Here is a 16,197-nt window from a genome sequence, read left to right on the forward strand (position 1 = left end):
AAAGTAAAAGTTCCCAAGAATCCGAAATCCCATTTTAATCCACCCTCCTACCTCCAAGTGTGCCTCACGTCTCCTAAAAATAGTAAATGCAAACACAAATACAAAAATATATTATGACTATTGCAAAATACACACACAGAACCATTTTCTTTATTTTTCCTATCAAAAAGGCAGCAATTCAACTGACAAAACAAGTGTGCTGCCTTCTATCATGTCTTTATTAGTTTCAACAAAATTATAATTTGAAAAACGACCAGACTTGCTCCTCCTTTAGTTCTAATGCTCTAAACACCATGTAATGTAACACAGCTTTCAAAAAGCTCAGTGAATTCACTGACATCCTATGTACCAGAAAACTCTGGTCTGTCACAAAGGTTTGTTTGTTATCTTATTACTGACAAAATCTTTTAAATGGTTGGTCTCTGTTAATGTGACTGTAAATTTTTAACACTGAATAAGCAAGTATTTGGTTGGAATAATTCCATAAAGAAGGCTGAATGTTTTATTAAGAGGAAGATGCTGTGAGACACCCCATTACTGAAAAAAGCAATCTCTTCAGAAAGATACAAGTTCCCATAGTTGTTATTAAACATTAACAATTTGCTCTCTTTGGTATTTACACCAACACAAAAAGTGTACAAAGACGGAGGGAAATGCCCAGGTGACGGCTGTCTCTGTGAGCGTACTTCATCCCCCTTACCCATGCCTCCTCTGAACCAGGCTCTACTCACCTGACCGCAGGCTACTATTTTACAGAAACAGAGCTTCATTCAGTGAGCAGAAGGGATTCACTCAAGTAATGATCCTCCCATATTCAGTACTTTTTTTTTCAAGTAATGATCCTCCCATATTCAGTACTTTTTTTTCAAGTAATGATCCTCCCATATTCAGTTTTTTTTTTTTTTTTTTTTTTTTGATATTCAGTGTATGGCTTTATGCCTTGTTTACTTTAAACTGCAAAATGACACTTGCAAATTATTTTTTTTCCATTTTTCTTTCTACCATGCTAATCGTGACTGCAGGCTATTACTTGGAAAATAGTAACTAATCACTTCGTAACACCACTAGTGGGAAATGAGGATGCATTATTGTACCTGTTGTGTAGATGAAAAACTGAGGTGCAAAAATATCCTGCCTTATTCACTCAACGCTTTCCTACTATTAAAAAAAAGTATTCTATCATCTAATTTCTCTACATGATTATCATCTTCCTTATATATCTCTGGCTCATTCTTGGGAGTATTTGTCACACAGTATTGAAGACAGCAAGAGTCTGGATACAGTAATTTAATTATAAAATGTTATAACAACTACCTCACAATGAAAAATGAGAAAGGCCCCACAACGTTGCATTGGCCACTTCCTAGCTTTTGGATATTTCATTTTTCAAAATGAATGGTACCTTAACAAGGTTTCTGGGAGGGGTAGAGTAGGTAACTTTAATTTTTTAGGTATAAGAAAATCAGGGAGAAAAAGCCTCCAACTTCCCATTGCATAAGATGATGCTGACATTGTCATGAACCATCAACAGGAATAGAACTTTAAAAGCCACCACACAGCCTCTTGTACCTTATCCTGGATGTTGGCTATATATAACTGGGGAATAAAATACACAGTTTGTTCCCACATTTTGTATTTTCTGGCTTCAGAGATTCTCAGAAATTTTGTACGTTATTAAAGATTTATTAGAGAATACGCTCTCCTGGACACAAATTCTCCTGCCTATTTGCACCAATTACAATCCTTTTGTACTTTTATCTTATTTCCTCAACCTTTTATCAACTTTATTTAAATAAATTCCATTCCTCCTATCCAGGCAGATGCCACTAATCTACCAGTTCTTCATTCTTTTCCTACCACTTTTGTTCAGGTTTTGGGGGATTTTTCTGCACAGTTACTTCCATCCAACCCCACCTGTACTTCCAGGTCTTCTGCTCATACGCAACCCCCTCCCAATACCATGTCGTCCCTGAGTCCCAGGTTCAGTACAATTTTCCTGGTAATCCAAGGTACTCATTCCCTCAGCAAAATCCTACCTTTTTCTCCTCCCAATGGCTAGCTTTCAGCTGCCAATCCTAACAGATTTTCTGACCTGATTTGTTCTGCACACCGAGACGCCAATTCTTGCTTCTGCTGCATTTGTATCAAGCAGCTGCTCGGAATTAGCACGGTATTTGGTGATTAGCCTACTTAGTGTCACTGCCACCAGCTCAGATGCCCAGACCTAGAAGAGGCTGTGGCAATGGAGAGAGACAATGGGGAGGTCTTCCTCTCTCTTCAGGATGGGGTATAACCAGTGCAGCTGAAATCTTTGGGCCATTTCATTGCTAAATCTATCCTTCTACGGAGCATGTACAAACAGACATTACAAAATGCACTGAACCTTTAACTAATTTAGAAAGATTTAAAAAGGGGCATCAAAAATATCTGGTACAAGAACAAAATCCTTTAATAAAAAAATCGCTAGTGTTAAAAAAAGGTTGAAACCAATGTATCTCTATTTTGTCCTTGAAAACAGTGAGCTGCTATGGCTGAGTGCTTCTTTCAAAAACACACAAATCCAAATAAAATCTCAGACTGAATCAAACAACGTAAAAAAGTCTGCTAAAAGATTTAAAAAGTTTCTCAAAACCATAAACAATTGATAAAGAATATACTTTATAGGATGCATTAAACAAGTTTAGTAGTAGACTGTACCTGTGTAATCTACAGGTTAGGAGGCTGGCAGATTATTTTAAAGTGGAGGAATGTATAAATTTACCAAAAAAGTCTTGAATCTGCTTTTCATACCTGAACAAACAAAACCTTTTTGGAAAAAGTATTTTTTGCTGTGAAACAGTAAATAATGAAATCCTTCAAATGTCACGTTCACTAATAAATAAAATTATGGGGTTTTTTTCCTAGTCTTTGTGCACCAAATACCTTAGAATATTTATTAATGACTGTTTTTACACATAATAAGTATTCAAAAGGCAGTGTAGGAGTTTTTTATGCCCTAGTTGACTATTCATTGTTACTTCTGATAGTCTTAAAGTACTTTTCCGTATTACATACCATAAATATTTTCCCAAAACTAGTTCCATCAATGCATTGTATTATCTGTTCTATTAAAATAATTTCTAATATGGCCTCTCACAAAATCTGAACTATTAAAAGCACCAGCAATTCTAATTCTCTGACTTTCAGACAATAATAGTCAGGATAGACAGCTACATTTACCCTGAACATTGTCAAGAGTAACACAGACATCAGCCTCTGAAAGTTTCATAACACTTTTTTTTTATGCACACAGTCACAAAAGAAATGTCTCATGAAAATCACCTTGGGTTATATAATTTTCGGTGTCAAGATATTATTATATAAACACTCCCTAAAAGGAGTGCTCTGACATCAAACAGAAGGTTGGCAATAGGATCCAAAATTAAACTGATACAGTACCAGTGAGCTTCATGGTTACACACGTTTTTAGGCAATCTTTTACTTGCTATAACTTTAATATTATTTCTAATTCATGTACATGGTGTTACAGAATACTTTCATGCAAGATGCTTGATTTGCATGGAAATTCTACATTCTTGCCCTGAAAACGCATAGACAATGGAGACAAAAGAAAAGCTACAGGACACTTCAAGCAACTGCAGGAAAGGGAAACAAAACATTGGCACAACATTAAGCTGTCCAAACAAAAATGAAGTTAGACCAACACAGCCAAAAAGTAAAAGCAGCTTAGAAGGCTTTTTTGAGCAGGACTAGCCAGACGTACCATACATAGCATTTTGCTTGTATCCATACTATCCATATCCACTACTAAAGTAACTCACCAATATACTCTGTTGGCCCAAACATAAAAGCACAGGTGAATACACATGCAACACAGAAAATTAAATGAAGTTGGCAATAGCCTCTGATGTGCCAGGGAACTTACTGGCTTGGATGGATGAGTCAATAAAACTTCAGAGTGCTAAAGGGAGAAAGAAAATAGGAAAAAATGGGGAAAATTGGGGATAGGAACAGTGTGAAAGAGAAAAAGAAAAGATGCAACAAGAAAAGAATTTAAAACAACAGCTGCAACATTAATTTACTAAGACAACAGAATCTTAATTTGTGGTTTTAGCATGTGCTACTAACCAGCTTTTGAAACATAAGAAACATGGAGTTACCCTTGTGCACATTCCAAACTTGATCTTGATTTCTCAGTTTACCAGTTTTGTCCCATCCTCAAATACTCAACCTAATCTTGTGTTTGGGTTTACAGATGAGTTGTACAGGTTGAGAAAGACATTAATTTCTAGTCATTCACTTATATCACTTCCAAGACAGCTATACGGTTTAGAAAACTAATTCTGTAACTGACACCACTTGAACGCTGAACATAGTTGCTGGCTTTTTACTTTCACAGGACATCCTTTTTTCCCTGGTAGCTTTTTTCTTTCCAACTTGCTACACTGAGTATACCATTTATCGTCCCTTTGTTGAAAATCATCGGCTGAGAACAAAAAATAGTATTTCTATCTTATATATCAATATAATCAGTAATTTTCAGTTGTGACAGGAAATTCATGATCACAAAAATAAAAAGCAGCAGAGCCTGTATTAGACTAGCCAAGTTAAATCTTGAGAAACACAGAATTTGGGTTAACACTTCATTCAGTCTTTTTTCCCTGTCTTTGGAAAGACACTATCCTCCTGAACTTGAAGAAAGAACACCACAGCCGAAAAAAACCCAACCATCCTCTGAGTGAGCCTGTTGAATCTAGAGGTATTTTCCTGGCAGGGAATCACTGCTAACATTCTCTGATGAAAAGTTCCTAGAACTCACCAAGGGGAACTTTGTTAACATATGGGTTTGGACTCTTTCTTTGCTCTAAACCTGATCTCTTTCAAATAAGGAAAATATCTACAGGGAGAAAAACTATGCACTGGAAATGAAGACAGACAAAAATCTGCTCATCTTTGCTGGAACAAATTCTAATATGAGTTGGTCACTCCCACATTAGAAAAACAAAAGGAAACAAAGCATACTGGCTGGGAAACATAAGACAGAAAAGGCTAGGAAAAGAGCATCCTGAAAAAAACCCAAAACTAGACGAAAACTTTTTCACTGTAAAACTATTACATTAAAATAGATGTTGGAAAAATGAGTTTCCTAAGGAAACAACCACCAGCCACACAGCATAAAACCACTTCACAGAAGAACAGGGAGACACCTCCTCTGTGTGATTTCTCTCTAATGATTCCATCTCAGCAAAAAAGGAGACTATTTGCGGCAGGACACCAGAAAATGTAAACTCAACAGGGATTTATGGCTTGCTTTCAGTATTCAGAATCTCCATACTATCTCCTGCTGGCAGCAGGCTCACAATTGAGCACAGAATTAGAATATTAAGCACACAGATCTGTGTAATGGTATTGTTATTAAAAAAAAATATCCCAAATACGAAAAACCCTGCAGTTTTATTCACTAGAACAGGCATCAATATAAAATAGTCATTAGCAAGAAGAGGTATAATAACAATGAGAAGTGAACACCTTGAGTCAGAAACTGGATACTGCTTACATGGAAAGAAAAACAATACCAGCAACTTTTCAGCACCCCTGCACTCCACTTGGTTAATAATATTTCAGTTTAGTGTAGTTAAATCCCTTTTACTGAAAAAGTGTAAAGTTGCACTGTTCATGTTTTCTCCAAGGCTCACTTTTTAGAGATTAGCAAGAGTTTTTTCCAAGGGCTGGCCAAATCTCTTTTATGAAATGGCTTCACAGTAGCCCAATTCAGTCTCTGTCAGCTTCTTAACTTCTAAGGGTAATAGATTAACTGAAACTGCTCAAACTGTTCCGTGGAAGTAAGTGACAAGGAAAACAAGATTCATGTTAGACACATCTCTGTTCAAACTGTAAGGGAAGCAGCCTAAAAGCAAAAGCATTTGCTGTTAAGGGCTACACAAGAGTCCTTCCTGTATGTGTCTTATGCAAAAGAGCACTAAGATGATGTAATAAAAGTTAACATAATAAACCTCCAAACTAAATGTTCTTATGTAGCCATTCGTTTTAAGGATAATTACGATGGTTATTTGCAATGGTTAACAACGCAGATGTGTAAAACTGAGTTTTTAGAAGCTTTACATTGGAGCTAAATTATCTGTCATAACTGTTTCAGGGATGACAAGGAACTAATACACCTTGACAATGTCAAACTGCCTGAATAAATATCTGCAATGCATTTTAAAAACACAATTTTCTACTTCTCTGCAAGCAACAAAAAAAAAGTGGCTAATTAAAAGCAGCTAGAAAAAAAGGTTATTAAAGAAATATCTAAACTTACTCGTAAGTGTAAAACATTCAAGTCATTGCTAACTGCATTTTCTGGAGTATCTAAGAGTAATTGTGACTTGGCTCTAGAAAGCAAGTAAGATCAGTGATAGGAGTAGGCTCTTCCATACAGCTTGAGGAAAGCAAATGCACAGTTAATTACATGAAAGCCTACCTTGGTCCTAGAGCTTCAATTGATTCCTTTACAAAAAGCCACTGTGGACCGACTTCTTATCACCAAAAAATATCTTTCCATTTAATTTGAATTTTCCCTTGAATAAGAAGAATGCAGTAGCCCGGCATGACACAGTATTTAGAAAAGGAACAAGATATTGATGATTTTGTCTCAGTAGGCCTTGAGAGTACTTTAGGGTCTCTGCACAGGAAACAAATGTCCAAATACCCTAGAAAGCGGTAAAGCCTGAAGCACAGGAGCAGATATCCACAGTATTATGGAAGGGCTTTCTAGTGCACATACGTAATGACAGACTATCAATTTTCCTTGCTTGTAGAACTGAGACCACCTTGACTGAATGATTTAGGTAGCTTCTTTGTATGGGAAGATGTAAATCTATTTGTATTTAACATACAATATTCATTATTTTTCTCAGAACCAAATTAAGAATAGTTATTTGTCCCATAGCTGTCCTGTACAATTAACAGTGCTCATTACATTTGAGCTGTTTTTCCATTTTACCCATCAGGAAAAGGATCACAGGAGAACGTGATCAATCACCCTCTTAAACAATTTCCTGAAAAAAAACAGATTAGATTATAAAAATATATGGTCTTATAAACTGGTTCAGTGTCCTTATGTAATTTTCCTGGATACCAGCTATTAAGCACCATTCTCTCTAAAATGGAATGAGCAGATGTAGGCCTAAAGGATTTATAATGAAGAGTTGTCATCACAGTGCAAATTAACTGCACGTTCATCTTTTAGCTAGCAGTGCTTCACTAGATTTTGGTCACCCTCCACACCTGCTTCTACTACTGATATGCTCACTGATAGTGAGGAAAGCAATCTCAGGAGAAGCAGTGAAAAGCAGTACATTTACAAATGCTAAATATACAGACACATTCCCTAATTAATTGAATTTCCACAACTGGTTTTTCAAAACTGAACTATTTTTTCTGTGCTCTCCCAGTTAGTTCCTTTTTTTTTTTCCTTGAGGTAATTGTAGCACTGCTCTCCAGTGCAGCTGTCTACCTACAAACTTGTAACTATCATCCAATTGCTGCAACAACCTCTGGCAAATCTCAGCTACAATATATTCCTCATTACCAGCAACACACTGAACAAAGGGTGAAACTGCAGTTCATGACAGAGAATTCAAACGAAAGGGTCCTTCAGGCCTTCTGAAATACTCACCCACTGTACGACACACTGAAATCTGCCTGTGAGACCAAATAAATGTGCACAACTATCTCTCCTTGCTATTGTGCTTTGTTGATGCTGAATAACAGAACTCTTTATTTTGTGTAACAGAGTTAAAAAGAAGGGCAAACATGTCTACATATGCAATATGAGGTTTCACTTACGCAAGAGTTCTCCGGTGCATTAACATCCACCTTGCACCCACACGACAGAAATCCTAAACAGGTCTTAACTGATGACTCAAAATTTGATCTCACATTTAGTTGAGGAACTATGATGGAGTTGCAAACTACAGCATGGGCACTCCTCCTTTTCCTGGACAGATGTGAAAAAACAGCTAGAACTCCATAATCCAAGACTTAAACTTCTTTAAAAAAATGGGCTGCCTTTCGTCTTGTTCTAATTTTATAAACAGAAGTGTTATCACTATTTCAGTTAGTGTGTTTTGCACGTCTTCATCACCAGCTCTTTTAAAAGCTAATCAATGCTCCTTTAAACAGTGCAGAATGTATGCTACTCACAGCTAAAATAAAGAATGCTTGAAATGCAAACATAACCCAAAGATTCTGTTCAAATTAATTAGCTTGCTTGTAATAGAATATTATTCTTCTGAACAGTAAACTCCTACCAATGTATCAGCTGTGACTGGCAATGAGATTAAAACAAATGATCGCACACTTCACTAGTGATATATTCTTTAATTTTTTTTTATGCATTCCTATGGGCCGAGCTAATTATGCAACTGTATTTATCACATTAACACCTACAAAGCATTGATAATTGATACTTGAAATGTTTAGCCATTAATTTTTTAGCTGTTACACCAGTTTAAGGGCACAACTACTGCTATGAACTGTACCGAGGCAGACTAAATCTTTAATTCCTAGTACCTATTAAAAAAAGAAAATTCAACAGCACTGTTATTACATGTAAATTAAGTCCAAAATTAGCACCAGTGTCTGAAAGTTATTTTCTCATGGGCTTAGCTTGTAATATGGTTTGCATGGAAACAATTTCAGAGTGCTTGCTGAAAAGCAATTCACAGAATTCGAACTTAAGACCCAACGTTTTCTGTGTAGACATGGCTAATTTGTCTAACACTGAATGTTTACACCACATGTATAAATATGAAATCAGATTACCTTCTTCAATTGAGTTTCCATCTTCAAACATTCTTCCTTTTTCTGTTCCAATGCAATTTCCAGTGTCTTGAGTCTTGAATCTTTCTTCAGTCCTGATGAAGCTAAGGATGAAGCATGTTCCTTCAGATCCAGCAAGGATGACTAAAATAAAAGATGTGAAATAACTACCAAGTAAATACTCTTTATGTGCAATAGGTAGTTTCTTTTTGTCTTTATTTTCCTCCTATCCCTTCACACCATGTTCAGGATCCATCTTAGAATAACATCAGGATGTTTATGTTACTGATTTAAGACAGCTTGATCTAATTCAGGTTTTCAGGATCAAAATAAAACCTTGTCTAAATTAATTTAAAAATAATTTTTAAAGCTGGAGGAGTCTGTAAACTGGAACTTGTGCTCCAGTGACAGTCATGTTTAAGAAAAATTGGTTTTAAGTAAAATCCTATTTAAAAACTGTAAGTGGTTAGCAGATTTGGCCACTGTATCTGAAACTGAGTGTGTTCAAAGCTTTTCTGTATACAGTTGCTATGGGGTGAAACTGATTCGTGCTACCTATCTCTAAGGCATCTCAACTTCTTGTTTTCCAAACCACTTTTTGTTGGTTTTTTTTCCTGTCAAATGTTGACTTCCATGTAGACAAAATCTTAGCACTTCCTGGGTGCATATTCTTCAAATTGTTTTATTTTGAGTGAGTTTTGAAAAAAGACTGTAAGTAGACTTGAATGTTATAATTCCTAAAGAAGAACAGAGACCCTTTATATTTCTCTAATATAATTATGTTAATTAGTCTAGCCAACTGGACCAACTCAATTATGAAAAAAGGACTCTTCAGAGTCAAAAGAACTAGCTGTAGTGTTTGAAAAAAGGAATAAACATTATCTACATGCTTTTGGCACCCACAGCTTTGATCAAACTCTGTCCTCTCCTCCCTGTATTTAGACAGGAAGCCTATTCTCTGCCTTCAGTTGTCTATAAGCATAGCTCCACAAAATGCTGTTATTGACCATCAGTCATTCACTACTAATACAATTAACTGCTGCAAATAAGGGGACTGCGTGCTAACCATGAAAAGATGGTTCTGAAACAATTTATGCTTTGAAAAATTCTCAAAGAATCTATTTTACTAAATAAACTTGTTGAAGGACCATTACCATAAAGGAACAGTTTTCTTCATCTCAAACATAACACATACAACAAACAATTCATACATAACATAACAGATTCATTCTGATGGTCAACCTCTTTCTCTGTGAGATCTCCTTGTAAAATGCTGACTTTCTCTTTCAGGTCCTTGATGTCTTTTTTGTAGTTGTCGATCTCTTCCTGTTTTTCTCGTTCGTCTCTGTCACGTTGCTCCTTTAGGCGCTCGATGGTCCTTTCCTGACAAAAAAAAGCACTCGGTGAAGAAAACGCCTCTTAGTTCAAATTCTGACACTTCTTATCGCAATGCTTCTTACAGTAGACAAGGAGGAGTAGTGTTGGATACTGCCATTTTCTTTTCTTCATGGCTGTAAAACAGATCCTCAAGAAGGAGGAAACCTGAGAAATCTACGGATTCATTGCTAAGAACTACCAGGCTTTCTGTATCTCTGAAAGTTCACAGCACTGTTACAACGCAACACAATGTAACTGGTTCTGATAGTCAAAATCAGCTTGGACCAGGATAGGTTACATACTGCTTCCTTACTTTAAGGATTTAGATTCCTAAATCTTACTGTTCTAAAATGTAAAGTTAGGTCTGTGGTCCTTCAGAGAGGAAGGCGTGTAGTGCGTATATGACACCAGGGTTGATATACAGTAAGAAAAGGCAACAAAACCATTTTTTAGTACACCAGGTATCAATGGAGCATCAGTTATCTTGGAAGCTGGAGGGATACAAGCGAACTCCCCAACCTCATAGCTTGACATTTATATAACCTGACAGAGTGAAGGAGCTGGTTCTCTGGGAATCAAGGAAAAATATATAGTAATTCCAAAAAGTTGCCCCACTGAATCAGAATAGATAAGGCTGCTCCCTCAGTCAACTATGTCCTGAGAACTAGGCAAACATAAAAAAAATATGCTCGTTATCAGGGTCACTATTCATTTTCATTCAATATTGGGAAGTAAAATTTCATTTCACACTGAAAAACTTTAAAACTCAATTTCTTATTAAAATATCTCAGCAAAGAAGATGAAACAAGATATTAGCAGACTTTAAGAAAAAAGAAAAAGAACCAAAGAAGGGGGGGGGGGGGGAAGTAGAAGAATCTACAGCTGGAAAGGTGTTCCACAGTCGTACCAAATGCACCAGCAAAGAGACGCCAACGTGAGAACACCGATTTCCTTGGCGCAAGACGCGGGTGACAGCGCGTGGCTGAGCGGTGCCCTCACGCTCCGCGCCCCCCGCCCCGGCCGGCAGCGGTGCGACCCGCAGCGCCCTCTAGCGATCCGCGCCCCGGCTGCAGCCGCGCTCCCCGTGGCTCAGCGGCAAGGGCTGCACTGCGGCACAGCGGCGGAGGGGCCTGGGCACAGAGGCCAGGAAACACACGGGAAAGCCGACTTCAGGGCGGTTATTAGCAAAAGGACCTTCCGAAGGAAGGGGCTTAGGCTTTCCATACTCACTTTTTCTGCAAGTGCTTCTTCCAGCGTGGTCAAGGCAGTGTCAGTATTTGTGGTGTCGGCTTGCAAGGATTTCACTCGATCCTTTAAGCTGCTCATCTGCTTCTCCTTATCTCTTAACTGTTCTTGAAGATTTTCAATCTGAAAGAGGAGTAAACTTTAAGACAGCAGCAAGCAAAACCGTTCAAAATCATCTTAGAAGTATATTAAACTTTTAAAAATATTCTTACAGCAAAGTAAGCAGGCAAAGGTCAAGTTCCTATAATCCTACATCACAACATCAAGCAACTCAACCATCAAATATTAACAAAGAATCAGCTACATTCCCAATAACCGGGAAAGAAGTCAGACAAGAAAGTCTAAATAACATTTACAAGAACAACATAAAGGGCATTATTCCCAATTTCTGAGAATGTTGGGCACTGTGTGACTGAAGCATGATCAATGTATCAGCAATATGAAAGGAAAAAAGCTGAGAAAAACATTACTGCATATGTAAACCAAAAAAGGCACTTGATAATTAAGAAGCTGTTATTACTTCTTCAAAGTATTATTTTAAGTATTTCCTGTGGTACTATATTCTTTACTGTACTGGCATGTAGTTTTTTCATCTTAGATAGTGGCTTGCTATATGATGGACTAACACAAAGCACTATTCCCTAGGCAGAAAACATATCAGCCTTATTTTCTGCGGGTGCAGAATTCAATCATTTTATGATTTCTGAATATATCTTCTGACAGACTGAGATGACCTAACGCTAAACCCATTTTATGTATACATACACATCACAAGAAACAGACACATTAATATGATAACCTGTCGAAAACAAATTTATCAGCACAGGATTAAACTGGGTACAGACTTCTCAGTTGCCTCCTTTTTGCTTTTGCTGCTGACAAGTTCTTCTTGCATCAGCAAATGTACATCATGAACTGGTGAATGACATGTGGCATGTAAGGTACCTATCTCCAAAACACTGGTAGCAAGATATTCTTTCAAAGGCATTTGTAAGAAATAATGCAACCAGACAACCCTGTAGTCGACAGGCTCCCAGATAAGCGATTAATGGGAGGGTCAGTCTATTATCTAACTTGAAATTCAGACAAAGTATGTAAAGATCTATAACGAAAACCAAGAAAAAAATCTGAAAAAAGAGAATGTTACAAACACTTAACAAGAGATGGCCTTGGAAGAAGGGATAGACACCATGAACACCTCAAGCTAAGAAATAACAAGATGAGCTCAAGGAGAACCAAATGGTTAATGAGATCAAACAGAAAATTACTTGAACTGTGTGTGAACTATCCTAATTATCATACTAAAAGATCCACCCTTGACTAAAGAAAGCCCCCTACTGACAAAGCCCATTCTCCACAGAATATGCTTGGTGAAAAGAAAGAATATTATACCTCTAAATGGAGAGGAGGCCCATAAAAACCAATGAGAATTCAGTGTGACTAAACATAACTGTAAACAATTGTTCAAAGCGTATAAAATGTTTTATCATGTGTTAAGAGGTAAGCTAGCTCTGGGGATTTACCACCTAACACCCACCTCTGCGCAGACATGCAATAAATGAGCTCCCCGCTGTATGTGAGATTGACCCTGTGCACACCAGGTAACCAACTCCACCCGTGAGACACCCACCCCAAAGGCCATCTACTCCAGTACTTAGTAAACTTAGTAACTAGCCTTTTGGCTTCACCTGTTGAGCAACAGTTTACAGCTCCTTGGTTAGTGGAAACACAGCAACTATCCCCAGGTTTTACTCTTCAACCCCAAAAAAACTGAGTTGCTGTGATTACAGAGCAAACAGCTATTACAACACATCCACTACTACTTTGCTATCTCTAATAAAATTACATCTGGAACACAGTTTTAGAAAATGGTCTAGATCTGTAATGATAAATGCAAAAAATTTTGCAGGAGGCTAACCATTTAGTCACAAATAATGGCAGATGTGTTGAAAGTGGAAGCTAGGAAGAACAACCTAATTCAGGGAAACCCTTACTAATGTTCCTCTGCAACCCAGGGCCACAGGAGTCCTCTGGTATTAGATTCTTCATACCAGTTTTTGTTATTTCTCATACGCAAACACATGTAGACTTATGATCCAGCTTTGTACACAATCTATGTATTACTGACAGCAGAAGAACTATGTATGTTTTGTTGTTGTTTACGGAATGGACTGAAATCGGTTTTGGTTTCTCTTTGCCATTTGTTTCTATTAAAAAGAAGCATTAGGCCTCCAACACGCTCAAAATTTAAATTTGGGCACAACACAAATGACACTACAAAACAAATTTTAACGAGCATAAACCCCCATAACCAGTGATATATTGCGTGAGTCAGAAATAACTGTAAGAACTGAAAATTCCTTCTTTATATGCTCATCTCTATTATTTCATGCCTCATTAGCATACACTTGTCACCCATGGAGCTTCAGAAAGAACCCCACTAGTTCTGACTGAACAGTTCTCCCGGCACCCACACGTACAGCTGCTGAGGAGGTGGCATCCCCAGGAGTAGCCTACGTGGCTGCTTTTGACCTTAGGAGCTTTCAGTGTTCTCAGCTGTCTAGACAGGCTGGCTGTTTAGACAGCCAACCATTAAAATATACTACAAAGAAGGCTGAGCTATTCTTAGACTCATGTTTACTTCTGGAGGTGAAACACACTCTTAGAGGCTCCGACTGGCTGAAGAGGGCATAGTGCAGCGTGACTTTCTGCTGTGAGCAAACCACACACAAGAGACAGCTAAATAATACAGCTTCAGCTTATATTGCGATGCTTGCCGAGGCAGCACAAGCATTTGCACAAGCACAGCGCGCATTTTCATGTTTCAGTAACACTGTTTACTGTGACCAAAGTAAGACGACAGCTGTATGACAGAAGATGACTGCTGCATCTTCCCATTGAAACTGCATCCCCTTGTACACACAAGAATTAATAATAATGTAATGCATAGAAAGCGTACATCTGTCTACTCTTTCAGTCTACACGCATACTTTCAGACCGGAGTAATGCATGGTGGTTTTCGTTATCATCCAGGGAACAGCAGGTACACTGAAATATTCTAAGTCATACTACCTCTAGGCACCAATTCAAAACCCCACTGCCTACATCTGTGCCTTTTGCAGGGTCATATAACTGTTAGTCCTCACACAAGGACATGACCCTTAAACTCCAGAAAACTGGAACTGGAACAATGTGTCAATATGGAAACATTTGTATAAGAATAGATGCAAAATTTCCTTAAAAAATCCCAGTCAACAAGAACGTAACTATCTTTATTCCAATTTTCTTCCAAACCTGCATTACTGAAATAACTAAACCACAGGTTCTCCAAAATTAAATAATCTGAAGAAGAAAGCAAAGCATAGTCTACACTTTGCCCATACAGTTAATTATGAAGAATTTTGCTCTTAAGTATTTGCAAGTACTTTAGGTTCCTTTTTTTAAAAAAAAGGTCATATTTGTTTTACCTTCCTTTTTGCCTACCCAACAGCAAAAGCAGCAATTTTGAACAAATTCTCAAAAAACTGATAAAAATAAAACAGATAACCCAAATAGTGTCTTTCTTTTCTTCCTAACAAAAGATGAAATAAAATGCAATGGAATCTCCAAGCCCTCTGGAAAGCATGAAGGGACAAGGAGTGAATGAGTACTGTACAAAGCTAAGGAATGTGTGTGTGTGTATATATATATTACTGTACCATCTTTCTAAAAAGGAAAAATAAAAAATATGCACTCTATTAGATTATTAATAATTTTATTCTTGCCATATATACTTATTTTGCAGGGTAAAGACAGCAATCTACAGATAAGTTAGCAACACTAAGCTTACTGTAAAGGTACACATACATACACTGGGATCATCTGCTCTGCCTACCAATTTCCTCATCAATAATATTTACTGAAATCTTTTTTTCCAACATTACCAGTTGTCAGGCACTATCATGTTTCAACCTGGGTGATTTATTCCTAGTTGTGTGGAACTAAGTATTTTGCCTTCCAGCCCTGAAGCACAGAAGAGGCAAGATAAGTTTCCCTTGGCATTCTGTTTCGAAGGCAAGGAAGCATTCTACTTTTTGCAAATAGCAATCTTGCTAGAAACCCCAAGCAAATACAAATTAAGAACAGCCTAAGGATTTAAATGAGACATCTAGTTATATATCTATCAAGGCCACACATCAATTCCCAAATCCCTTTAGATAGAGGTTACTACTAGATCCTTAGCATCATGCTTCAACCAAGAAATCCTTCTGTAGAACCATCATCAACCCTAGGGTATATGGAAATTGAACACTTGCAGAACAATTTCTATTGCACCAGTGACTTCTGAATTAGAGTAAATGAAATGGGTTTGTGAACTGGTCACTCAATTTCTTTTTTTTTGCCCCACCATGTTACTGGAAAAGAACTTTTTTCCTTCTGCAGAGTATTTATTTTTAATCCAAGATCAACACTTTACAATGAAAACTTTTTTCATCACCTGGGCTGTATCAGAATTAACTGCATTTGCATTTCATTTCCCACTTTCAATTTTCTTCTTGCTATTCTGTGTGACTTGTAAAAGGAATAAAGTGATGAAAGAAAAAAATGCAAAGCAGTAAAAGCTCTTTAATTTAATGCATTCTGAGACAATGAAGAAGAAGAAACAATCTTCTTAGAAATACAAAGATCCAGTAATGTTTGGAAATACTTTAAAAATGCAAACTATCTATTTTAAATTCAAATATTTTTCAACTTGAGAAAGTTCATTGA

At 37.2% G+C, this 16,197-nt stretch overlaps 1 protein-coding gene across 5 annotated transcripts in view; it reads right to left on the reverse strand.

The window, feature by feature from the left end:
• The window catches only part of ERC1 (ELKS/RAB6-interacting/CAST family member 1), a 311,152-nt gene that overhangs the window by 174,236 nt on the left and 120,719 nt on the right, over positions 1 to 16,197 (reverse strand). For 3 of the 5 annotated variants that reach the window (XM_040594867.1, XM_040594865.1, XM_040594866.1), the window contains 4 exons: positions 11,434 to 11,571; positions 10,069 to 10,209; positions 8,830 to 8,970; positions 3,926 to 3,961 (listed from right to left, as the gene is read on the reverse strand). In XM_040594867.1, the coding sequence (XP_040450801.1) occupies positions 3,926 to 3,961; positions 8,830 to 8,970; positions 10,069 to 10,209; positions 11,434 to 11,571 (456 nt within the window). The remainder of the gene's footprint in view (positions 1 to 3,925; positions 3,962 to 8,829; positions 8,971 to 10,068; positions 10,210 to 11,433; positions 11,572 to 16,197) is intronic. The other 2 variants (XM_040594870.1, XM_040594868.1) reach the window with 1 other exon arrangement.

This window comes from Falco naumanni, chromosome 5 (genome assembly GCF_017639655.2).
Source record: "Falco naumanni isolate bFalNau1 chromosome 5, bFalNau1.pat, whole genome shotgun sequence".
In the NCBI taxonomy this organism is placed as follows: domain Eukaryota; kingdom Metazoa; phylum Chordata; class Aves; order Falconiformes; family Falconidae; genus Falco; species Falco naumanni.